The sequence below is a fragment of the Thunnus albacares genome, chromosome 7, assembly GCF_914725855.1.
Source record: "Thunnus albacares chromosome 7, fThuAlb1.1, whole genome shotgun sequence".
Taxonomy (NCBI): Eukaryota; Metazoa; Chordata; class Actinopteri; order Scombriformes; family Scombridae; genus Thunnus; species Thunnus albacares.
The window spans coordinates 17239776-17265445 of record NC_058112.1 but is presented as its reverse complement, the minus strand read 5'-3'; the positions used below and the strand labels follow the sequence as shown (position 1 = coordinate 17265445).

General features: G+C 39.2%; 2 protein-coding genes across 17 annotated transcripts in view; both read right to left on the bottom strand.

Annotated features, from left to right (window-relative positions):
- mctp2a (multiple C2 domains, transmembrane 2a) overlaps window positions 1-9153 on the bottom strand; it is a 34677-nt gene extending 25524 nt beyond the window's left edge. Inside the window, exons 1-9 of one of the 3 annotated variants that reach the window (XM_044357384.1) lie at window positions 8948-9153; window positions 7057-7160; window positions 5383-6421; window positions 3784-3843; window positions 3598-3697; window positions 1013-1155; window positions 814-890; window positions 607-721; window positions 481-504 (exon numbers count right to left, since the gene is read on the bottom strand). In XM_044357384.1, the coding sequence (XP_044213319.1) occupies window positions 481-504; window positions 607-721; window positions 814-890; window positions 1013-1155; window positions 3598-3697; window positions 3784-3843; window positions 5383-6421; window positions 7057-7160; window positions 8948-8965 (1680 nt within the window). In that variant the 5' untranslated portion in view covers window positions 8966-9153. The remainder of the gene's footprint in view (window positions 1-480; window positions 505-606; window positions 722-813; window positions 891-1012; window positions 1156-3597; window positions 3698-3783; window positions 3844-5382; window positions 6422-7056; window positions 7161-8947) is intronic. The other 2 variants (XM_044357382.1, XM_044357383.1) reach the window with 2 other exon arrangements.
- Window positions 9154-10061: 908 nt separating this feature from the next.
- mef2aa (myocyte enhancer factor 2aa) overlaps window positions 10062-25670 on the bottom strand; it is a 69902-nt gene continuing 54293 nt past the window's right edge. For 8 of the 14 annotated variants that reach the window (XM_044357636.1, XM_044357628.1, XM_044357629.1 and 5 more), the window contains 7 exons: window positions 24633-24855; window positions 23098-23157; window positions 17653-17837; window positions 16080-16103; window positions 14218-14347; window positions 13932-14055; window positions 10062-13741 (listed from right to left, as the gene is read on the bottom strand). In XM_044357636.1, coding sequence (XP_044213571.1) covers window positions 13405-13741; window positions 13932-14055; window positions 14218-14347; window positions 16080-16103; window positions 17653-17837; window positions 23098-23157; window positions 24633-24855 — 1083 coding nt within the window. In that variant the 3' untranslated portion in view covers window positions 10062-13404. The remainder of the gene's footprint in view (window positions 13742-13931; window positions 14056-14217; window positions 14348-16079; window positions 16104-17652; window positions 17838-23097; window positions 23158-24632; window positions 24856-25670) is intronic. The other 6 variants (XM_044357638.1, XM_044357637.1, XM_044357640.1 and 3 more) reach the window with 3 other exon arrangements.

Genomic DNA, 25670 nt, shown 5'->3' with positions numbered 1-25670 from the left:
TATTTCACTCTGAATCTAATTACAGCTGCAATATATTGAAAACCACTTGAGAGGAGATGGAACTTTGTTTACTACAAAACCAAATACTGTGTTATAATACTCATCTAAGAGCTCTTTCATGACAACATATTTGGTCAATATTATTATTTTGGTTTTGATCAGAGTGTAATATTGTACCATACTTTTCCACAGCAAATAATACCACTGAAAATAATATGCATTACAAAAAAGGTTTCGCTATAAAACCACAAAAGCAATAGGCTGTGCTGAAACCAAGGTTACATACAAAAGCTTGAATCCTGAGCATACACCTCATTTTTTGCTGCACCATAGTACAGTGAGCTACTGCCCCCTAGTGTTTTACATCAGGGTAACCATAAGCACAACCCAGTAAAAGACAAAGTTGAATGCAAGAATAACAGCATTCTGGATACAATTTGGAAATTTTGAGAGTAAATGAGATGATATCAAAATCCATACCTTATTCTTCCTTGCTGGCCATCTCTATGAAAACAAAATCATTACAAGAATCAGTACAAATAGTTCAGAGAAGACAAGGGACAGAGATTTGCATCAACAAATACTTTTCATACCACAAATACTTACAGGGCCTCTTTTGATGGTGGCATCTCTAAACATTAAGCAGACGTCAACAATAATAACTCCCATGTCATCTTCCTTACTTTTCGGATCATCAAGATGCAACTCCATTTCATAGGTTCTGTGCAGAGAAAGAAAGGGCATGTAGATTACAACTGATAACCACTTATGGATATTGTTTTAACAATCTATTCTATAAATATAATCACTTACTTGTACAATTCAAGAGTTTTCAGTGAAATAGTGCTGGAGCCCATGAAGTCATCACTTGTGCGATTTTTATCATAGACCTGCGACAACATTACAAAAATCAATACAATTTCGGGAGTGGGCTCCTGTACGAGACCGCTTTTGTGTCATTAGACAATGTATTTCTGTTCAGAGGTTTTAGGAAAACTAACAGTATGCCTACCCGAACTTCCACATTATGCTCTCTGTCTCGCAGAGGATGGGTGAAGGACTCATTCCACTGTGGATTCAAGTTTTTATAAACCACTTTGCTTTTATAGAACTGCTTTCCTTCAAGTTTGAACTTCACATAAGGATCGCTGGTACCTTTAAATAAAAAATAAAAACAACAAATCAGCAAGACAATGTTGTGAGACACAAGTGATAATTACTTTGAAGTGTTAAGTTTACATACTGTATATCCATAGTGTAAAATCACAATGATTTCATAACAATCTGTGGTTAAAGTAAATGATCTAATGCAAACTATGTTTACTTTGTGTGGAACATATTGTCACTTTAAAAACTAGTGTGTATGAAAGCACGCACATGAACACATACACACCCTTCCCCCATGCTGGTTGTGTGAGACTGAAATATGTGAGGAGGAGGTGCACCCCACACATTGCAAAAACAGAGGGATGTAGCTGTTTAATTGTGAAAGAGTAGAAACACTCGCCAGCATGAGGCAACCAGAAACTAAAATCTAGAAGCAACCAGTGTTAATCTCCCAAGCCTGTTAAGAAAGTCTGTCTGCGAGTGGGGTGGGGGTATGGGACTTCTTTGTTTCTGCAATTGCATGCAGATTGGCCAAAAAATGAAAGCCAGTCCCATGCCTTCATTTGTATAGGGGAATAAAGGGGTGCTTGAGAGAGCCTGCAGGGAGGCTTGAATCACATGACAAAGGCCCTGTGGGGATGGGCTGTCAGGCCTGTCAGCTCCCCACTCCAAATGAACATCTCGCAAAGGCAGGCAGGACCCACAGCAGCTCCACCCTGCCAGCCTGTGACAGGGAAACCTCCAGGCAACTTGACAGGAGGAGAATGTGGCAGCTAGCAAGGAGAAAAGCTCTGGCATGACTGAGAACGGTGACGATGGAAATTAATGGGAAAAAAGGGGAGAACAAAAACCAAGGAGTGGGGGCTGGTGGCGTGGGTCCTTTCAGAATATGTAATGACAATGTATGCCATTGGTGAGCCTTTGGCACGGTGTTGATTGTTGGGCAAACAGTGGAGAGACAGGGGGCGTGTGGGGATTGCATCATCATGGTGCCATCTTGTCAGGGAAAGTAAGGTCTCAACTAGCAGGGAGTAGGGCACTGGGCTTGGAGGGTCTCCTGCCACCAGACAGTGAAAAAACAACATAATTTTAAGAAGGTCCTTTTACCATTACACTCTAAGGTGAGTTCCCAAATTCCACAGGAGCCAGAGTGAAATCTAATACTGACTAAAATCATCTAAGGGTTTACTTTTTCACTTAGATAAGATTGATGTAGCTTTGAAATAGAGTCATGTCCCAAATTTCTATGAAAATTCATTTGCTGTCTAAAACAACTATTTAACTATTATTTGTACTTTAAGTATGAGAAATTATAAAAGTAAAAAAAAAAAACATGTCAAAAGACAGTCAGTAAATAATCATACTTAATGAGACCACACATGAATTTTCTCTTATGTTGTAGTTCCATTTAATACCACTTGAGGTCGCTGCTTTCCCAAAGTAAAGTCTACTGGGCTCCAGGGCAGGGTCAAGAGGAGAATGAGGAAAAACAAAAGTGGAAATATGTATTTCATACTTGTGTGTCTCTGTCTCCTTGTCACACACAGATCAACATAGTTGTCACTGAGTACTCAGTTCTCTTCCTCTTATGTATGTATGGATTAAAATGCACTACTTCAGAATGTTTATATCACATTAATAAAATATCTTCCAACTTCAGCACTCCTCTTGAAGACTCATTTCAACATCTAGCCTAAAGACATCAACGAAATAATTTAAGAGCAAAACTGTCTCCATGTTTAATACAGAATCTTGGATAAGTGATAATAACACTTTCTTTAAAATATTTTTGTTACCAGAAATCCCATCAGCCTATCAGTTAAGAACTATGGACATCTGTTTCTTAATTAAATTTTACAAACAAATTTAATCTGTCATACCATTTCAAAGTCAATTCTTTACATAACTGATATATCAGTGGTTTCATGTACAGATCTTGAGTTCCCTGTAATCAGTACAGATTGCTTTATCCTGGTCTGTCTTTTGTCACACTGGTCTGACTGCATACCTTTCTAGTGTTTTTTCCCTTTATACCACTTGACAGGAGATGTTATTCTCACAAGTAAACAAAAGCATTAACTGAACACATCCCATCTTGCCTTTATACGAACACAATAACTCATTTCCGATTCTCTACTTTTGACTGTCTGATTCATAAACATAACAAGATTAACAAGATGTACTTGCAATGTATGTACGTGCAGTTTCTCATTGAGGGCTCACCCTTTAGCTGTGGCCAAGAGCCAACACATAAAAAAACTGCATTCTTTCAGTACATGTACATGTAAAAGAAAACTGATAAAGTATCTCTTGATCTGTACTGATCCATCCAAGGGTGTTTCAGAAAATTCCTGCAGTTAAGAGAACAATTTGATGTTAGCTTTTTAAAAGTTAGTAATTATCCGCTCAAGACCTAAGTGAGACAGCTTTTTCGTGTCATAGGTTGTGAAAGGCCAGGGCTTATGGATCACCTGCGGGTTGTTGACCTACCGGAGCGTTTGTCTCTGATGACCAAGTGCTTTCCATGCTTTAGGGTGATGCTCAGGAGGTACCTCTGGAGTGGGACAGGTACTAGGGGGTCCTTAAGCAGCTGTGGAGGACAAGCCACATTTATGTTTTCTTCATATCAAGTGCTTGGCATACTTCAATGGGCACAGCAGTCAAGTGACTACTCACCGAGGTTTCTGACGGATCTTGCGCAGTTTCGTCAAAGAGGTCGCATATTTCACTGGATGTCTACGTAGGAAAGGGATGTAATGACATTTTATGAAACATTAGAATGTAAACACTCAAAAATTCAAGCGTAGCTGTCTAGATGCATCTACTGCTCTTTGGTCTACATGATAACTTTAATTAGAAAGAGGACTGTTCATCAGTTTCAAGACACAATGTAAGTATTCCTTCCTCCCTTGCTTCCTGCTATAGATAGAGTCATGTCTTTTAGGGACACAAACGACAGTCTGACTTAAGTATGCAAATACTTCTAACAGCAGTAACAAGTGCCAAGTGTATGGCAAAGAGGGTTGTTATCAGCTTCTTTGTGTACTGTTTGTAGAACTCTCTGTGCCACATTGTGTCTCTAACTAGTAACACAGGTTTTTGACTGGTTTCCATATCTAAGAGACATCTAGACAAAAGAAGATACAATAGTTTTAGTTTCAACTATAGCCAAGGGCTGTATAAAGTAAAATCCCAGGTGGTCACTTTACATTGAACACAAACCATCTGAGGATGCTTTTGATATGTTGCACCAGTAGAATGAATAGTTACTGTCACAATGCATATATATAGGATATACTGTATACTATGTGTATACTAAGTAAGCAAGTGCTGCAGGGATAAAGTGTAATAAAACTACAGGTCTAAACTCAGACTTACAAAAGGAACGTCGATTTCATGTAATGAGGCTGAGGACACCTCTTAGCATAACAGCTAGTGTGTGAAAAACGAAACCATACTATTTGAAAGAGATATGAAAGCATGCAATTGTGACTGTGGTGAGAATATATTGCTTGTTACTGTGGTATTTATTCATTTTATAGTAGTAACAAGTAACATGTATTTAGAGCTGCAGCGATTAGTCGATTAATCGATTAGTCAATCAAAAGAAGATTAATCGGCAACTATTTTGATAATTCAACAATCGCTTTGGTAATTTTTTAAGCATAAATAAAATTTTGCTGTTTGCAGCTTCCCAAATGTGAATATTTGAAGCTTTTCTTTGTCATAAACGATAGTAAAGTAAATATCTTTAGATTTTGGACTGTTGATCAGATAAAACAAGACATTTGAAGACGTCACCAAGTGCTCTATGAAATTATAACTAGCATTTTTCACTATTTTTATGGCATTTTATAGACAAAACAAAGCAAATGATTGTCAGATTAATCAATAATAAAATATTCGCTAGTTGCAGCTCTACATGTTTTTATTTATAATACCTTTATCACCTTAAAATAACTATATGCATCACAGAAACCTGGTCTTGATGCATTTATCGCACTAGAGCTTGCATACTTTGATATAATTCCTAAAAGATGCAGTTTCATCTAGGTTTCTAGAACTACAGCATAGGGTCTCTAAAATCCTTGAGTATGTGCACAGGACTGGATTGGATTTGCATCTATTTGATTTATCACTATGACCCTACTTTGACATCTGAATTCAAACTTCAAAAAACATACAGTAAGTCTATGGTACATGCAGAATTCAAATAAGAATATGATCCTCTAAATGTACATGAAGTATAATACACTTTAAAAAAAAAAAGCTGACCTCTGCTATGTCTTCCAGGGCCTCCTCAGGCTGGCCTTCTAGCAGGGCCTCTTCTATGTAGAACTCTTTCAAGGGAGGGAAGGGTTCTCGTTCCAGTTCCTCCGAGTCTGTCCAGGGCATGTTGACTCGCTCCTCAATGGGAGTGCCACAGGCAGAGTCCAGAGAGATGCCATCGGCACTCTCCAGAGGGGTACCCAGAGTATCTATTCCCTGAGACATCCTATCTGCAGGAGCATTTTCTCTGATTGATGGTGGAGTCCCTTTTTCAGATGACACCTTTCTCTGCTCGAATGATGCGGTCTTCTTTTCTGTGTAAGTGTTCACTTGGTCTCCCAGTGAAGTTGTTCTGGCCAATGCTGCAGCAATTGTTCCTGGAGGTGCTCTGTCTACTGGGGTGTCTTCAAGGATGCAACCTATTTCACCAGAGAGACTCTCTCTCTCTACAAGGTCTGGTCTTGGTGACAGGACTTGTGCATTGAAATAAACAGATCTTGGTGCGGGACTAGGGTCAAAAGAAAATTTTGGTACATTCCCCTTGGCTCTTTTATTCACTTGTGCATACAAGGCTTCTCCAGTCAAGTTCACGTTTGTCTCGGAGCCTGATTTTATCGTATCATCAATTTCCTCATAGAGGGTCGATGTCTCTACTGGTGTACTTCTATTAAAACCTGTAGCTCTGTTATCTGTGGAAACTCTGAGTCTAGTTTCTGGGACTGAATCGGTCAGTTTGTCTGCGAAAAGCGGCCCATCAATGACTGAGACACTTGCAACAGAATCGGTATCACTCAAACCGGGGGAAATGCCAAAATAGATGGCATCAGAGGCAGTAGCATCAGAGGAAGTGGAATACAAGGCGTTATCTGTAAATAATCCTTCACCTGGCACAAACCTTAGGTCTGGTACGGAGATACTGCGCCGGTGGGCCAGCCTCCCCCCCTGCTTGCCAAGTCCCTTCTTACCTGGTTTCTTAGCAAACTTTTTCACACGAAAGTTATCCAAGAAGTTCTTTTTCTTGACATCCATCTTGAGCGATACCTTCCTGATGAAAAAGAACAGTGAAATAAAGATCTTTTACATGTGTACAGGCCTGTTGTGTCCTTGGTAGACAGTTCACGCAAATACTATAAATATAGGTAATAAATAAATAAATAAATAAATAAATCATTTTCACAAGTGGTATTTTCAGCTTACCACAAGCTTTGACGAAAACAAAATTAAAGCCTCTGGACACATTTTCTGTGTTCTACACAATTCAATCTAACGCAGCTTTATAATTGTACGTGTTACTCTTACAGAAGGTGAAGATATGCAGTAGGTTAAGGTGTAGTAACGCAGTGGCAGATTAAGTGCTTCAGAGTATTTATCACTGTACATAGACAATATCAAAATGTTACTACAGTTTGTCTGTCATCTAAATTAGTGTTACAGCAGACTGTATCTACGTCTGCCAATTTTCTGTCTAGACCTAATAAAAACACAAACAACGCCTACAGATCAGATTACTAAATCAGCAAAACCAAAAGTGCCTGTCAGGGTACATTATTAATAGGAAAATCTTAGCATTAGTGCTAAACCCAAATGTCACAAACATTTACTTGACAAAAATATTCTACATGACATATACTTCCTGGATTATTCCAGTTTAATTTTGACAAAGAAAAAATCCTACCATACCTGTACAGTAGACCTCTGTTGAACAGCTTGAAAGAGTTACACACTGAGTCAGTTCCCACCAAGAGCAGCAGTAAATTTCCAGAGAGGCAGCTAAACGATTCTGACTATGATAAATAAGAGGAAGTGCAGCACATTTAGTCAGTGCACTTGTCTGCTTAAAGACAACTTTGAAGACAAGTGATTGGTGGAAACACCAGGAGTCCAAACTGGGTGAAACTAGCCATACCAGTCTCCCAAGGTGAGTTTCAACAACTCTGAGAATGCCACCGTCAAAGCCTTACATTGTAATTCCTACTCTAGTCTGCCACGCTGAATAGAGCTACATACTGTGGTGTGACTTCAGTTATGTGGGATCAGAAAAAATAATCTGATGACAAATAGGGAGTGTATTAAGACACAAGATTAAATTCACACTGAAGCTATAATGAACAGTTGCTACAGTACAGTAAGTTGAACAGCCTGTTTTGTCAGCTGGTCTGTTTATTGTTTATTTGAATATTTGATTTCTTATTTGAATTTCTAAGGCTATGTGTCTGTTTTAGGAACTTGCATGCATTACGCTTCCTCTAGAATGTGTTTTTTACACTGAGTCCAAGTATTTTGAAAAAAAAGAACTTAATGCCATAATCTATGCTAATTCTACAGTACAACTGTCATTCCTATCTGTCCAAAACAGTCCCAAAATACTGCTGATGGATTCTGCAACATGACTGAAGCATATGAAATGTTGGCTATCTGTTCGTTTTATCTTATCCCTTATCTTCAGCACGGATCTGGCATTCAGTGGATGCCTTGTCATACCAAACTCCATTTCTTTCATACAGCCCCATATTTGTTTACAGTGGAACATGGTTTAGCCTAAGCTCGTCAAAAGTGAGCATTTGTGTTGGCAAAGTATAAACTATAGCTTTCTGTCCACACATAAACGCTAATGCAACAGACCCACTGGTGTTCACTTTCTCTCTCTCCTTGTCAGCGCGTAACAGTGGAGACTATATGACAACAGATGTGTTTGAGTCTGGACCGAGTCTTGTTCAATATTTGCTAATGTCTTAAGGAGATCAGGCCCACATGAAAGAACCCCAACTTGGCTTCCAGTTGAAAGGCAGGGCTGGGGATCCGAACAGGGCAAGCCCCAATGGCAGGTGGCCTGTCGCCCTCCTTCTCACACAACTCAAACAGCCCAAAACCCTGCTTGGTTACTCTACACATGCACACTGGACCTGTTCCAGCCTGCAGCACAGCTGGTCTAATGGACAGGAAGCCAAGAACATGCACTTGGGGACAAATATACTGAGGGGACACACATGCAAAACTTCAAACTAAATACAGCCATGAAAGAATGAGGTTGTCAACTATACACAGCTGACCTATAACCCTATGTTGCAGTGGAAAACGTAATTAGCCTTTTTTTACTCATACATAAAAGTAGCATTATCACAATGGAAAACGCAGATAAAAATCCAGCATTCAAAATTGAACCTGGGCAACAGTAAAATATACTTTTAGTTAAGTTAAGTAAGTTAAAGTTAAGTAGGTCTACTAACTACCCTGCTTTGTATAACGTTGACGTGCCATCAGTGTTGGGAGAGTTTCACTACAGCACTGCTGCATTATATTTTATGAGCTTATTGTTTTACATAAGATTCTATTGTAAAGTAACTACCTAGTATACCCGTCAGATAAAGGACTATAAAGTAAACTAATTTCCCTTGAAATTCACTGGAGTCTAAGTATAAAGCCCTCCCAAAGGATATAAGTTACTAGTTAACTCACCAAGGTAAGTTACATTTTACCATTAGTGCTAAAGCTAAGTTACAGCTGTACCTCCGTAAAAAGTGTCTAAAAATTACAAGTTTGTGAATTGTTTGTTTTGAAATGTTAGACTTACCGTTTTCATATTAAACATAAAAAACTCTCAAGCCTGTGTGGATATTTAATCACAACTTTAGGAAGAGGGACATGGGACAAACTAACCAACGGTTAACTTAGCTACGTTAGCTACTAACTAGTTTATTCGAGTTGTTGTTTATAGCTTTAATGGTTTACTAATTTACCTTTACTAAAGTTAAGCTAAAAAGACATATGTGTCAACAACAAGCCAGCAATCTACTGCCTATAATTTAGTGTATTACAGTGCTTCCTGCTGGCGATACTGTGGAACTACACTGAGGTCCTGCGTTATATTGTTATAAAGAAATGTCTTATCTGTAACATCCATATTATACAGTCAACATGAGCTCAATAGTCTTCAAGGCATTTCAAGTGAACTAGTTGGAGGCTACAACTTGATTAAAATTACAAATAAGTAATTTAGCTTTGCACTAACTGCTGCTGACACCAGATGTGGAAAGTCAATTTAATACAGCACTGGAGTACAGTTTTGAGGTACCGAACTTGTATGTTACTCATTTATTTCCATTTTATTGTAGCCTTCTTCTATTCAAATACACTTTACAGTAAAATGTACAGTTTAAATATTGTACTAATTACTGTGGTTATTAAACTACATTTATCTGGCAGCTCTATAGTTACTAATCACTTTGCCAATTTAAATTTTTCCTTCAAAACATCTGACCCATATGTAGCCTATAACAGTTGAAATTAGCTCCACCTCAGTCAGCTAAAACATTAAAAAGCTGCTTATATGTTCATGCATCAGTAATAACACTACAATAGTATAAATATAATAATAACCCTTAACTTGTACTTTCTGTAAGTAGAATATTGGATGCAGCACTTTCACTAGTGATGGAGTATTTATACACTGTGGTATTACCAATTTTACCTAAATAAAATGTATGTTTTTATTCATATACGTATATTGTGTATCTGTGTACTTCAGAGACTATTCTTTCATGAAGTCATTTCAGTGCTGTGTATCTGCATCCCAGTTCAGCTTGTATCACTGTGTACTGTGAACCAGGCAATGTTAGTGACGTGCTGATGCGTGACATCAAGAAAAAACATTTTCTGCACAAAATTCAAAGAGAATAGACATTGAGTTCAGATTGAGCATACACTGAGGTGTTTAATAAAGTTGACAGTTTCTACTGTTTGGGACTTCACAGGAGAACAAATTCTATGTAAGAGTCGTTTACTTCATTTTATACAGAATAAGAGAGATAACCTAAATTACACATTAAAAGCCAATATTTGTACTTTTGTGAAGAATACAAATTTTGTACAACAATATCTAGCATAGTATCTTAATTGTTTAATAAAAAGTTCACTTGAATATTTATTTGTATGATGAAAATAAAATAACACATTCAAGGGAAATAAAATGTAGATTAACTTAAAATCTCTTTTGATTTTGAAACAAATAATTTCATTATTGGCAACAAAGTCCAGCTTGTGCCGCCAAACGGTCTGAGCATTCAAACCGAAAACAGCTTCTTTAGTTAAGTGAACTATAAACTACAAACACTTACCAAACACATAGTTCTGTTTATAAAAGCCATGAAGCAAAGCAGTGTACTCTTGCACAGCAAAGTGAAGAAAGTTCTCTACAAAGGTTCATTGATTACCCTTTCCTTTCACATTCATCAGTTGTGCACAATTTGGACATAGACCAAAAGAGCAAAGTGTATCACAGTGCATTCACCATGCATGTTCTTGTGTGAGTCTTTTCTGAGTAGAAGAGGCAGGTCTGGTCAAGTTTGAGTGGTATCTGCATTGTTGTTGTTGTTGTTTTTAAACTGAAAGAAAGTAAAAGAAAAGTGGTGCATTTTTTTCTTTGGGATAAGGCATTTCCTAACTGTGCATATAGATAAGAGAAACTACAAAATTCCCTGATATGTCATCAAGTGCTAAAGTATGTGCTCAACTATGAGGTGATGCTGCCAAGGCAGGCAGACAATTTTTGTTGTAGTCATTTGTTATTGCTATTTTCACCTGCTGTGTTAAATATTATTACATTATGGATTACTATACATTATGTTAAGCATGTCTACCAATGTATATGAACATGAGGAGATTGCCCCTGGGTATCCAAATTAATCATTCAATAAAATGTATTGTATTGTGACTTGTAATCCAGCAAAAATCCAGCTGTGGCACTTAAGAATAAGAGGCTAACAGTCTACCCTCAGATGCTCTTCCTCCTAATGCTTTGTGGACTGAATATGACATCATAGTCTGTACTAGTCAGGTGAATTGGGGTAAAAACTGCATAGATCATTACGGGCGTATACTGAAAACTACAATGGAGCTGATGATGGGGAGGAAACCTCAGAAACACACAAGATATGTCACGGTGAATGCAGAGTGATACCCCCCCTCGTACAGCAAACTTCTCATACAAATGTGTGCAATCCAGCAGTGAGATTGAAGTCGATGCCATTGCGTTGTTGTTTTTATGAATTAGCTGCTGAATTATTTGCTTCTGTGACGATGGAGAAGAAAACAAGTCACAGCCCCCCTTTCCCCTTCTGTCTTCGCGTGATGTGATAACACAAGCATCAGCCTTACATCGCAACACTTTCCATATAAATGACTTCAATGCCTTCAGATTTTGACTTTTCTGGCTCCTAAGGTTCCTAGGCATACATTATTCTTACTAGTAATAGGGCATGGATATGAGATACAATTTCTGGAGCCAATTAAGGAAACACATGAGTACTTTTGTACATAATTATGACTGACATTTCAAGTAGACTGCAATATTTACAACCACCTATGGGCACAGGCATGATCAGTTTTGTGAGAAGGTCAGTGGCCATGTTTATGTCTTCTGCTTAAATTCCATGAACCAAAAACAGGATAGTGGAAATGGCTTGAGAGATGGCATGTTTTTCAGTTGAGTTACATGCAATAACAATAGATTATTCTTCAATGTGGGGTTAGGACCTTGGATTTGAATGTTGGCAGTGTATTCAGCAGCTGCTGGTATACAACTAACACAAGCTAACACAATAGGAGGGAAGAAACCCTATTTCCCCTAGCCTTGTGATCATCCTTCACAAATATGAAAATAGTGGAACTTCAACCTCACAGCATTGTTATAACATTGTCTTAAGAACAAACAGTCACCACTAATAAAGAGAGAAAAAACAGATTGACCACCTGGAACTAAAACATATGGAAGGTTTTGTTGATAATTCAATTTAGGAGAGATTACAGTAACATTAACAAAATAGCAAATATTGACCAGTGAATGATCTACTTTTTAAGGGTCTACACTTGTAAACTTGGCTGTAATCCACAAAAATATACTTTTCTTGAAAATGGTGATCATACAGTACATTCAGTATGTACTCACACCCCGGTGATATATATTAAAGTCGCTATTTACACAACAGAAGAAAATGTTTGGCTCAAATTTTCAATTGTACAAACAGAACAGCAAATGTTCATGGCTTTCGATATTGATTCAAGATCTGGTTTATATGACTTTACACTGTTTGAAATAAAGCACAATAGAAAATAAAACTATGACAAAAATGGTGCATTTGAGTGAATTTTTGAGGAAACCATAGCAACTGTACAAAACAACACAAAAGAACAGCTTTGGCTTATATTACTGATGAACTGTTACACAAATGTGAACATGTTGATTTTCTCACCAGTTCAACTGGACATTTTCGCATTATCTTAATTGCACATTTATATATCCTACTCTTTTAAATTATAAAATGAATAGTATGTCATTATTGCAATATATTCTGTTGCTATGGTGTTTTTACCTCCAACAGTATTTTTTCATGTACTCAATAAGTAGTCTCAACTGTTGCAGATGTTTATTGTATGATCCAATTTCCTATATAGTATTAATTAACTCCATGTTCTCTGTATCTCCTGATTGACTGAATCAATAAATTAGAGGCCACTTGAGTTAAAGGTCTTGTATGGTTACAGCATGACTTTAAAAGATAGTTCTTGCAGTGAACATCATATGTAAGGGTCCTCAGCCTGAAAGCAACACAACTTTCTCTGATTGTTTGCAACTTGCGAGCACAACAGCAAAACAGCAACTACATGTAAGTGTCTGACTAGACCAGTGACTACAATAATCTACCGCCTATTGTTTAACAATTTTCTTTGAACATCTTTCTTCTGCAAACGTCATCTGAATTGCACCAAGTACCTGATACCACCTGCTTGTGCATATAATTCAGCCCAGCTAAGTGACATTTGTTTTATCTTACTGTATCAGTTTGAGAATTTACTTTAGATATGTCCTGACACTTCTTTGTTACATTTTCCACTCAGTCTTACAAATTGAACTGGAGTTGAATAATAGTATCATAATGATAGCTCTAAGGACCCTTGCTCTTTCTTTTATCTCCATGTCTAACCCCTCCCTCTCTCTGACTGGCTGGTGACTGGAGGCTCGACCGGGGCTCTTTATGTCACCCATGTGTCCATGCGCAGGCGCTTGACTGAGGGGCTCTCCCTGTCCTCAGATCCAGCCGGAGGTCTGCCCAGCCCCAGCGGGGAGTGGAAGTCTGGCCGGTGGTCCTCACGATCGCTGCCGTCATAAGAGCTACAGGAGGAGCTGAGGCTGTCAGCAGGTGAACGTCCCAGAACTTCCTGTCGGCTGGAGCCTTGCTGCGGCTGCTGAGGGGGGAAGCCAGAGGGGGTGACACGCTCCCGTGGCGGCGAGATGGGCTCGGACTTGATGTTTATGCTCTGGCTGGTGCTGATGGAGAGGTTGGAGCCCTGAGGTAGGTGACCTCCACCACTGTCGAAAAGATAAGCAGAATATATTGTGTTCAGTTCAAAAAGGAGACAACAAAAGTGAGATGCAGCAATGCGAAAATCCAGGAATATGTAGATGTGTGATTCAGCATGATATCACAGAGCACAGTGGGTGTTGCTTTTATGTGAGGGCGTCTGGAGAGTGTGCCTTTGTTTGGAAGGGTGTTACTCACACCAAAGAATTAAGAGCTGCCTGGCCCAGTTGATGCTGTTGCCATGCCGACATGGATCCCAGTGAGAGCCCAGGAGAGCCGAAGCCCTGTAGGGAGGTGATCTCTGCACTATTCAGGGAGTACTCTGTAAAAACAAAAGCAGCCACACACAGTGAGAACTCACTAACGTTTCATTTACAACACTGTGTGCCACTGAGAAAGGAGCAGGAACCACCAGTGTGTAGTACAAACAATCACGGCTGAGACCGTTGTTTTCACTCTGAGGGGAGAGAGAGGCCAGACTCACCAGCAGGGTTGTAGGAGGTGGGCATGCCTGAGTAGGCCAGGCCCTGTGGGGGTAAGCTGGGGGTGGTGACAGACACTACTGGAGTGGCCAGCGGCTGGGTGGACTGGGAGCTGCTTATCCTCTGGGTGTTCTGCAAAACACAAAAAACAATAAAAAATTCATAAGTCCAAAATACAGCATTCAAAAAACACCACACAATAATACCAAACAATGTGTGTTTTCTTATCATTTATGGCATTTATTCCAAAGCCTGCAATTTCTTTCAGATGGTATTTAGTGTACATATTGAGGTAATCAGGGATGAATGTGTTATAATAAGTGTTAGCACAAGGTGGTGGTGTAGTTTCATGGCAGTCAATATTCTGGTTTTTCTGTTTATGTTGTTTACCATATCAAAATCTGTTTTGACAAGGATGCCAAAATAGATGATAAAAACAAAGCACAAAATATCAAATAAGTGATTTTGTGGTTTCATATGGGAATTCACTACCACCAGGGATGAATGTGTTATAATAAAAGTTACCACAAGGTGGTGGTGTAGTTTCATGGCAGTCAATATTCTGGTCTTTCTGTTTATGTTGTTTACCATATTAAAATCTGTTTTGACAAAGATGCCAAAATAGATGATAAAAACAAAGCATAAAATATCAAATAAGTGATTTTGTGGTTTCATATGGGAATTCTATGAATGTATTCAGAAATACAATCCACTAAAATGTGTATACATATGTGTTTGTATACAGAAAACTGCAACTATACTTGTGAATTTACCCTGCACCAAAATGATTACCATGTACCTATAAAAAGTTAGGTGGATTTTAGTATTTACAATAAATATTTCATCCATTCCATCAATCTAAAGTTGACAACAGATGTAGTCTTTAACATGCAACTTGAGGCACAAAGGATTTATTAGTTTACTGAATCTATTTTTTATTACAGAGTTTAACTTCGTTAGACTTGAAAAGTGATATTATTAAAGGGATAGTGCACCACAATAAAGAACAAGGCTGCTAGTGCTTCTAATGCAAACATTCAGAGTGAGTCAAACCAAGTGAGTCTAGTGATCAACTAAACAACTCATAACTGAGAGGGTACAAAGGGATAACATCAATTACACATTTCGCAGAGTGACGTCAATCTCTAGCGGTTTATAGTGCAGTGACTGTCATGCAGTCCACACCTACACAACACGGTGTGGTCATGCAGCGAAGTAAGTTGTGAGCTAGAAAAACACACACTCCAACTACACTAATCAAATGCAGACATAGCTTAGAACAATACTAAAACAAATCCTCAGTATATAATGTAACAAACATATGTGCAGCTGCCAGTGGTTACGTTTGAAGCAGCATGGCATCATGATCTAGTTGATGGCTTCCTTGCATTGTTCCAACACTCTCCAGCCAGATGACTTCACCAAACCCGAGTATTTCACAGAATGACATCATTTAAGATGATGTAATCTTCTCTTCCTTAGAAAAAGTATAAATTATTTATATTTTGTACTGAACAGTCTTTTAACTGTAAAACTTTTTAGACTGTGACTACAATAATTATAATAGTTAAAGCACTGACTATCTTTTTCTCTTTCACACACTCAAACACACGCTTACAGACAAACTCCTTGTGGTATATGACCAACATTGACGTGTAGGGAATGGAGCCAATTTAACAGGCTGAGGCAATTTTCACAGGCCAAACCCAAAACATGCAGTGACAAAACGTTTTTTAGAATTTATTATTCTTGGCAGTTCTGAGAGCCAATCTCCGGTTTCAGCACTGTCTTTAGTCTAGCATGTGTGATTACCGGAAGCATGTTCACATTTCAGCCATTTGCCCAGGCATTTGTCACAACTCACCAAATCCATTTCCTCCTCCTCCGACTGCCCTCAACAGAAGAAAAGAAGAGAGGCAGAGTTACAGAAAAGAAGCAGAGCGACTATAAATCGCTCTGGAAAATAGTTCCACCTGTCTAGACTTTAAAAGGCACAACAAGGAATATAAAAGTGTGGATGACTGCTGCAGTCCTTGTAAAAACCCACTCATTTTATGTCTGTTGTGATACTCATGAACCATTTTGTCCAAAGCATAAGCACCAGATTAACTTCAATATGTTGCCACAATCCTCCAACCATGCGTGAATGATGAGTTCTGAAGCAGTAGTTTGTTGGGCTACAAAGTTTTTAACCAGTAAACGAAGAAGAAGTAAAATCTTGAAAAAGCCAGTGAAGTCAGGAACAAAAAGTACAGTAAGGCTAACACTCATCTGATTCTGAATGCGACACCATGATCAACCCATCAATCATAAGAAATTACAGATAATATTTCTATAATTCTTTCTACCTACAGTGACTGCATGGTACTCTACATTTTGAATCATCCTTGTTCTTGTCATGTACTGTGCTAGAACCAAAAGCCCATCTTCTATCTTTTTCTGTGCTGTGGGACATACTGCGACCAGGCCAGGGCTGTCTTAATACCCACACTCAATCAATAGCTGCAGGAAGACACGACAAGGGCGACAAGATATTATCTGGCTCACACCCTGGGCCCCTGATTAAGTCTTCATCTACACTCTGTCACACTGAGATGTGATTAATTTAATACCATTATGGCCTAATGACAGGCTGTCTGCAGACCTGCTACAGCCAGCACCCTCTACAGCCTGTACCAGTCTAAAATACTTCATGGCTCAGAGGAGAACTGAACCCACCTCCCTCTCTGCCTAACCTGTTTCAGACCTCTTACAACACAACCGGTCCTGCTCTAATGATTCCACATGCCAACATCGCACCACACAGTTGTTTGAACACTGCTCCATGCTAGTTGAGGCTTGGAAAAGAGAAGCACCCACAGTAACCCAAAGTGTATTTACCAAACACAATCATTTTCCTGGAGTGGCTCCTGCTGCTGTCAACAGCAGATAGTAAATTTATTGGCCTATTGAAAATCCCCCACTTACATTATTTTTGAATGCTGATTTATGAACGGAAGAGTCTAGCGTAGCCCCAGGTGTTCACTGTGGTCAGCGTGCTGTGCACCTTCATTATTATAATTAGAGAAAGCCTCTCATTTAAATGTGAATAATTGAGTGAGAGTTATGACACCTGGGCTGCAGATTCTTTGCTCCGTCCACATTTTAATGGGTGTGAGAAGAGCGTGGCACAAGAGGCACAGATTTCGCCTGCCTACTGTAAGTGAGTCGCACTTTGTAGAAAAATACAGTTCTTGGTGAGGTGACAACCTCACTAGCATGGCATGCTACACTGATGTGATAACATCAAAAACGTGTGTAGGCAAAGTCCTACAAAACATTCTGCAAAGAAAGTCTGAATAAGACACTAAACAATGCTCCACTCTGCCCTGCAGCAGAGATATTTGAGGGTACTTCAGCTAGTGATACTTGTGTGCAGTGGTGTGTTCTGTACTCACCAGTGGGGGCATCATCCCTTTGCTAGATGGAGGGATAACAACCCTTAGGTCTGGCTTGCGGCCTCCCATTCCCATGTTCCCTCCAGGGGGTGGTGGAGACTTGGTGGGCATGACTTTACCCAGGCCATTGCCGCTGGGTGTGCTGAGGAGGCCCGGAGAGCCCCTGGGGTTAACAAAACCATTCCCTGCAGAGGTACACAGCGACAGAAACACATCATCAAACCATGGACCGTGACTGACAACACTTCCAGTCATCAAGCAAACCTCTCGCACTGTGTTGTTTTCCAGCTTGCTGCAGCATGCAGCGCTAAGTGTTTCCAACCCTCTGGGAAGTTTTAATAGACTTGGATAATTATCCTGCACATTTACAAAAATAAAATGTCCATTTCAAAATTGATGAGCCTTTTATTTTTATTGTGAATGATTACATCAAAGTCAGTTCTTTGCATCTTGGGATGAGGAGCAGTTCACTGTCAAATGTACTGTGACTGCTTAAAAGAAATAGCTGAAGCCATTAGAGTTGAATAAAAACAATAAAAAATTTCTACGTGTTGTTTTTAAACTGTGAACACAAACAGTGCTAGACAGCAAAGTGCTAGATCCTCCCTTCATGGTCAATAGTCACTTCCTTTCTTCTAAAAGTGAGTCTCCACCAACTGCTTTTAGGAACCCCCACTCCCACTACATCACTGGACCGCTATCCCATGTAAAGGACAAGTATTATCAGTGGGTGTGGACAGATTATTGATATTCAACAAGTAGTTCTCTTTGAGAAATACTTTTCACAGTGTATATATAAGTGCTATAAACTAACCATTGTAAACAACTTTATAGATTTATTGTACTGTTTTCAGATACTGTGTTGTATAATATACTGTAATATTTCATTCTTGGTAGTTTGCCAATTAAAACCAATCATTCTGAAGTGCTACAATGTCAAACATTAACCCTTTAAATTGTTAGAGCACTGCAAACTGCACCTTTTCAATGATGGTTTCACAAAAAGATAAAAAATCTTCCTGGTTTGGTCAACCTACAGTACATTTATTTTCAACAGCAAGATACTGTATGACTCATCTGAACAAGGTCTGCAGAGGGATTCTGCAAATTCCAAACAAATCAAATCTAATAAAAATGGAACAGTGAATTGTTATGAAATAAAGCAAACAAACAAAAGTGATATTTCAAGTGCTCTTCAATTTTAAATTGAAATTACTTTATATGAGTAAAAACTATACTTTTACAATATACTTTATACTCAAAATGAAAAACATGTTGAAATCCTAAAAACGAAGGGAAGAAAGAATAAATGGTATCTAGCACTGCATCAACAGATCAGTAACACTTCAACAAGTCGCTGACTTCTCCATTGTGTTCAGTGTATCCCAGTGAAACACAAAGTGTGTGCACAACGAGTAGGCTCTTGCGTAGGAACATAATGGAACAATAGCCCCTCTGACTACAGATAAGGACACCAACAATTGATGGTCAAATAAACAGTTATGAAGCCCACAATAGTATCTCACAGCTGAATCAACAGTATATACAAGCAGCTATCGCCGTCAGCTCTGGCTTTGATCATACAAGACTTGGCTGCTGTGAGAAAACAGTGTTTACAGAATTAGCAAAGTAAATGTCCAAGGCCCTAAAAATAGCAAACCTGATTAAAAGCAGAGAAGATGTCATTCAGTGAGAATGAGATGTTCATGTAAATAGAATTTCATGTAAAGGAATGATTTGCAGTGCGGTAATATGGCATGCGAGGAGATATCTGATTACAATCAGTGAGCTGTGATATTCTATTTTGAAAGAGATTCTTAACCATAAAGCTATTGTTGGGAAAAGCAGGATAAAGGCCTTATTCACAACAGACATTTTTGACTGTGTTGAAAATTACTCCCTCATTCATTCACTTGCTACTCCCTATATAATAGACACCTAGTAGTAGTTAACTCAATGGTGGGAAAGTAAATTAAGATTTAGGACACTTACAAATTGTCATTTTGCGTCATCACTGACAGGCGTCATGTTGCATAACTGTAATTTGTTCATTTACAAAATTTTGTACAAGATTTTGTACACACCTGCTAGTAGAGCAGGTTGTCAACTTATTTTAGGGTCGGCAGTTCAATCCCTGGCTTCTCTTTTCCACACGTTGACATGTCCTTGAGCAAGACACTGAACACCAGTTGCTCCCAATGGTTAGGGAGTGACTAGGTCTTAACTTGTGTGTGTGTGTGTGTGTGTGTGTGTGTGTGTGTGTGTGTGTGTGTGTGTGTATATATATATATACTGTACCTTTTTGTACAATGACGTGAAAATGTGTACTTTGAAAAGGACTACTACATTTCTTTCTGGCAAATTAGCTAGTCAGTGAAATAAACCTGCATCAATATCCTACTTCCATTGTTCATGGTTCTTTAATGAGCTTATTGTAACTTTTTTTAAAAGTTTTTTTTTGCCTTTATTTGACTGTGATTAGTGAAGAGGCAGACAGGAAATAAGGTCAGAGGGATGGGTATGACATGCAACAAGGTTCCCTGGCTGGTATTGAATCGAACCAGGGATGTTGCGGTTATGTGGTATGCACAGTTACTCTGATCACTGTAACATTTTAACTTTTTTTTTTTGAGGACTTTAAAAAAATCTCTAAATCTAGACATTACTAGACCTCCTTTGCACTGTATTGTATCTAGTGACATCTCAGTCATTTTCTTTGTCCACTTTATTTACAGAGGACTGGAGTTGATACCAATATATTTTGGGCAGGAGGCAGTGTGACACCCTGGACACACTGCCAGGTCATCACAGGGCAGAGACAGACAGACACTCACTGCTGTATTCATGGGCTAATTTAGCCTCGGATTAACCCACCTGACTTGCATATCTGTGGAATGTGCCTCTGATTACGACTTCAGATGTTTGATGATGAGTAAATCCCACATTTCTCTCAAATAATTGCCAGGATGGAAACACATGTTTGAACACATACTTAGACCGAGATAACAGCCACAAGTTGAGACCTAGCCTTTCAGCAGGGGCATTTCAATGGGCTTTCGTGATGTTTGCCCTCATTTCATACACAGTACAGATTTTTGTAACATTGGTTTTGCCAATGGATCTTCTCTGACTGAAACCTGTGCATGTTGAAAGCAGTTTGGTTTCTGTTCATTGTCCTGAATTATTAACACTGTGTGGGAAGGGGCATTACGTAAGGGCTTGTGTTTACAAATGAAACATTCTGTTTCATTTGAAGTAAAGTAAATTGAAAAAAAAACACACACAGTGACTTATTGTGCCCAACATCCCACGTGCGTCAGGTTCAGGCAAAAGCGAAATGTCTTGATGAATGAGAACAAATAATAGATATAAATCAAGTGCCTCCAAAAAGAGAACAATTTTCTAATAATAGATGCCATGCACAGTCCTATTGTTGTGTCTCAGAAAAAAAAGACCAGACAGGATGTGCAGAGGGTGATTTGTTTAGACAAAAGACAGATGGCTACCAGGTAAATAATTGTTCGTGCCCTTCACTCTTTTCCTTACAACTGTAGTTGACAGTTCACATTGTTGTTTTTTTTTGTTTGTTTTTTTACAGCTGGGGTACAATTCATCATCATCCCTCAATTTTGAATACATATTTTACATTTAATTAACCAAGCACAAAACTACAATAAAAAATAACTTTCTGACATCAAATTTGCACCAAAACAGACTTAAGTACATGATGATTTATTCCATTACCAGATGTGATGTGCTGAACATACAAACATGCTCTGTAATTGTGTTTCAAAAGCTTGCAATGCCCCGATATTAATGACGGGATGTGTACAGCTTGCAGATATATTGTATAACAGAGAGCATTCTCTTAAATCCTCCTTGTTCACCACAACTTTCAATTCTTAATGCTCACCAGTCAACAACCAAAGCTTGTAATTAGGTGTAATTGCGTGAGTTGTTGAGAGAAAAGATCTATTATAGGATCGCACACAGGAGTAACAGTGTAAAATGAGACTGGTTTATCTGAACCAAAGACTAGACAAGAACAACTACAGATGACTTATTTCAGAAAGAACAACTGAAATTTGTTTGCTTCAAAAATATCTCTGATGATGTTCACGGTGACAAAGACATACGAGAACTTGCAAATCAGGCAATTTCACAATTCACTAAGTAAATAATAACTCCTCCAGATCCCACAATGAAAACAGCTGCCCATCGCTCTTCACAGGGAGCCGGAAGTTGTGTGGAAAATAAGACCTTTTCTATTTGTGTTATGTTTAAAAAAGTGGTAAGTATTTCACCGAACCCTGCTGTACATGCTTGTAATCTTTGCTCTACAGTGACACCATCGAACAGGAGAGAAGATATCACACGACACATCTTCCATCTGGCAACGTTGAAAGGCTTCTGCTGTGGTCATAGCTGCAACTTGTGAAAAATCAGAGCTATGTCAGGAATGGTCATCTGACAGCAGGGCTGGAGAGGTTTCTCCTCCCTGTAGTCTCTGCTGTTCTACACACTTGGTACAAACAACAGCTGCAGCATACTCATACTGTGCCAAACGCTGACGCCCACTGGCAGAAGATCCTAACTCTGCCCCGACCCGGGACCACACCCCAAACTTAAAACTTACCCTGTACTCTCCTCAAAATGCTAACTGCAAATAGACGAAGTCGGTCTTCTGCTATCTAATCAATACCTAACAAAATATCTCATTCTTGTGGTCTTCCACAAGCTATGGGCATTAAATACTGTACCATTTGGTAACAACATTCTGCATTTAGTCAGAAATACTATATGGAGTACATAAGCTAAGCAACAAGGAGTTAAAGAGTTAAACTCCACCTGCCTCCGCCTCTCAAACGGCACATTGCAGCCATGACAGGCTGTCCGGTCATTGTGTACTGAGGACTTAGTGGGATGTCATGGCCCGAATACCTACAGGGTTATGCTGGTCTAGGCATCTTACAGACCCTCTCCAGCCTTATAAGGGCTGCCAGGGTAGTGGGGGGAAAACAGATGCACCTGTCAATAGAGGGAAGGAAACAGGAGGAGGGAGGGCTGCATAGAGGTGACAAGTTTAAAGGAAACGCTGCGTTTATTTACCTGCCAAAGTCAGTTGGACAGCTAATTGCCTTGCCTAGTTACCCTTTTCAAGCACAAACACCACACTGTCTGAATGCTGCTGAGCCACTTCCCATCTCTCATGCATGCATTTAACAAGCATATCATACATTTCCTCTGTTGAGAGGAAGTACACAGATGTATCCCCTTAGCATGCAGCAAAAAATATAGTCAGGCAAAGGCACTATCAGTAAATGATAGTGACAACTGTCTTGAACCAATCACAGATGGATACGCAACTATCCAGCTCGCGTGCTAAGCAGGAGGCCTATTGGGCAGAGCTACAGAGAGCTAATGAATCTCTCCGGGAGGACTTACCCGCTGGGCTGCAGCCCACACCACTTGGCACTGAAAGGTCTGTGGTATCCAGAATGCCACCTAATGAGATGCACAGAGTGATATGATTAACCATCTGCATCCTTCTGCGAACTAGCAGAGCATGTGATGGAGATGCCAGACCAAACATGAAAATGTCATGTAGATCTATCTTCAGAGCACATAAAAGGGAGGTATGTTTCCCCGCCGGTGTCCTCATGGTGGGGAAATTTTCAAAATGTGATTAAAGAGAGCAACATCAAGCTACGTTCAGCATGGTGTTTGTTTATAAGGTTTAAGATGGTGAGTGCAGCGCTCCACTATGAGCATGCATCTGCAACAAACAGTCTCTTGAAAATCAAGCATCGACCAGAGCCTCCCCTAACTGTTGTATGAACACTCCACCGAGCAGAGGCTTTCAACACTTTCAAGAGTTATACTTAAATCAAAACAGACAGAGCTACTATGCCACATGAGCCAGGAAGTTAAAATCTTTGCTAACATCTTTTGAAATATGTCCATAAACAATTAAAATGTTGCAGCGAACGATCAAGAATGAGATATTATCGTGACAACAACTATTAAGTAAATCCCCTGGAAATGAGAAGGTGTCAGCCAGTTCTGATATGTGGTTAAATTCGAATCATGAGACATTTCACACCTTTTTGCATGTACTTCTATCATATGCAGTGTAGCTGAATCTTGCAAAAGCCATCTGGACTGACTGAGTCAGACGAGTCATACAAGTACTAGCGTAGACTGACATCATTTTTCCACAATGCTACAGTACAAGGCGTGATGAACCTTTCAAAGGGTGTGAAAAAAATATATATCACACAAATACCACAAATATAAGGGTTTAGTATGACATGACTGCTTGTTCTCAGGCCATTTACATTTTTAAAAAAAGGGTAAAATACATTGTATGCATTATAAACAACGCAAAAAGTTACCTTAAAGTTACCTTTGATATCATGTGCACATATTATGCATATTACGTCCTATAACTGTTTCTTGGCTGGGTGAAGTAACTGTAGTTTTGTTATCACAGTGAAGTTGCCAGGCAATCAGCATAGACGCTGAGAGAAGTGCTGGGCATACAGATAAACTGTCGTTAAAAACGTTTTTAAAATAGTTATAGTATAGGATGAAATGCTCTTTAAGATAACAAGATAAAAGCTAATTAGTGAGTTTTAGAGAAGTTATTAGTTGTGTTTTTGAGCATTGGAAGGAGCCAGGCTATTGTAAATGTTTCCCCCTGCTTCTAGGCTATATGCTAAGTTAGGCTAATTACCTCTTGGCAGAGCTATACTTATTACTGAATGTACAGACATGAGAGTGGTATCGATATTCTCAGCTTACTTTATTTAAAAGTTAATGAGCATGTTTACCAAAATATCAAACTATTCCACTATATGTGGACACTATGGCAGACAACACTATGAGGGCTTTAATCAACTAGATCATCTGTTGCGAGTGGTCTGGATCACCCTCCGACTGACACATTGACCAACTAAGTGGGTTTGTTGTCCACTAACCTGCACTGCCTGCACTGGTGGGCCTCTGGGGGCCTCCACTAGAGCCCACATTCCTGTGCAGGGAGGCCTGTGGAGGGGATAGCATCCCACTGTCACTCAGAGAGGCTGTGGCTGCTGCCAGGGCCTGGCTGCCCAGAGTCCCTCCTGGCTGGTACATGGCATTAGGATTGGATACAGGCACTGCCACATGCATTGAGAAGTTCTGCTGAGGCAATGCTGTAGGCTGCAAGAGGGAGACAAACACACACAGATATTTACACACAAATGCACACAGAATCCAAAGCCTGATGATGATGGGTCAGTGGTTGTCATGGTATCATTAACAGAGAGCTACCCTTGAAGGTTAGCTTGAATTAAAAAAAAAAAAATAGATTCACAAAATAATCAGGCAGGTCACACAAAAAACTGTAAAAATGAAACAAAATATAAAATACTGAATGTTTTAAAGCTCTGCAGTTTATTTATATAAAATAATATTCTAAAAAACATTTCTGCTCTACATCTAAGGGTTATCAAGTGACACCATACAACCTTCAAAAAAAGTTTATTCTGGTTAACATCATACATATAGAAAACACACAATCTTCAGTGCTACCGTAGCACACAAAAAAACAGGAAACAAAAATCCAAAAACATGCATTTAGGTGATCACTTTGGCATTGCAGCAGTCAGCACTAAATACATACTTTTTGCCTTTTGAAACACCAGTGTGTGATGCGTTTCTCAGCACAGCAGAAGGGTAGCGGGGATTCACAGCTATGAAAATCGTGACTCACTTGCATTTACCTAAAAAAGTGCTGACTGTGCAAAGCGTAAGTGAGAATGACAGGTGGCAGTGAGAACATTTCATCATAGCATTATCCAGTGGGCCAGTCGGGTGTTATCATTAGTTTGTTAATGGCAAAGTGATGCTCTTCATGTCAGGAACATAGAGAAAACTACTGCTTAGTAAGCACTATGTTCTTGCACAATTCTAATATTGTCACGCATGATAAGATCACAAAAGGTTTGTGGTATTTTAGTGGGCGAGCCAGTGTG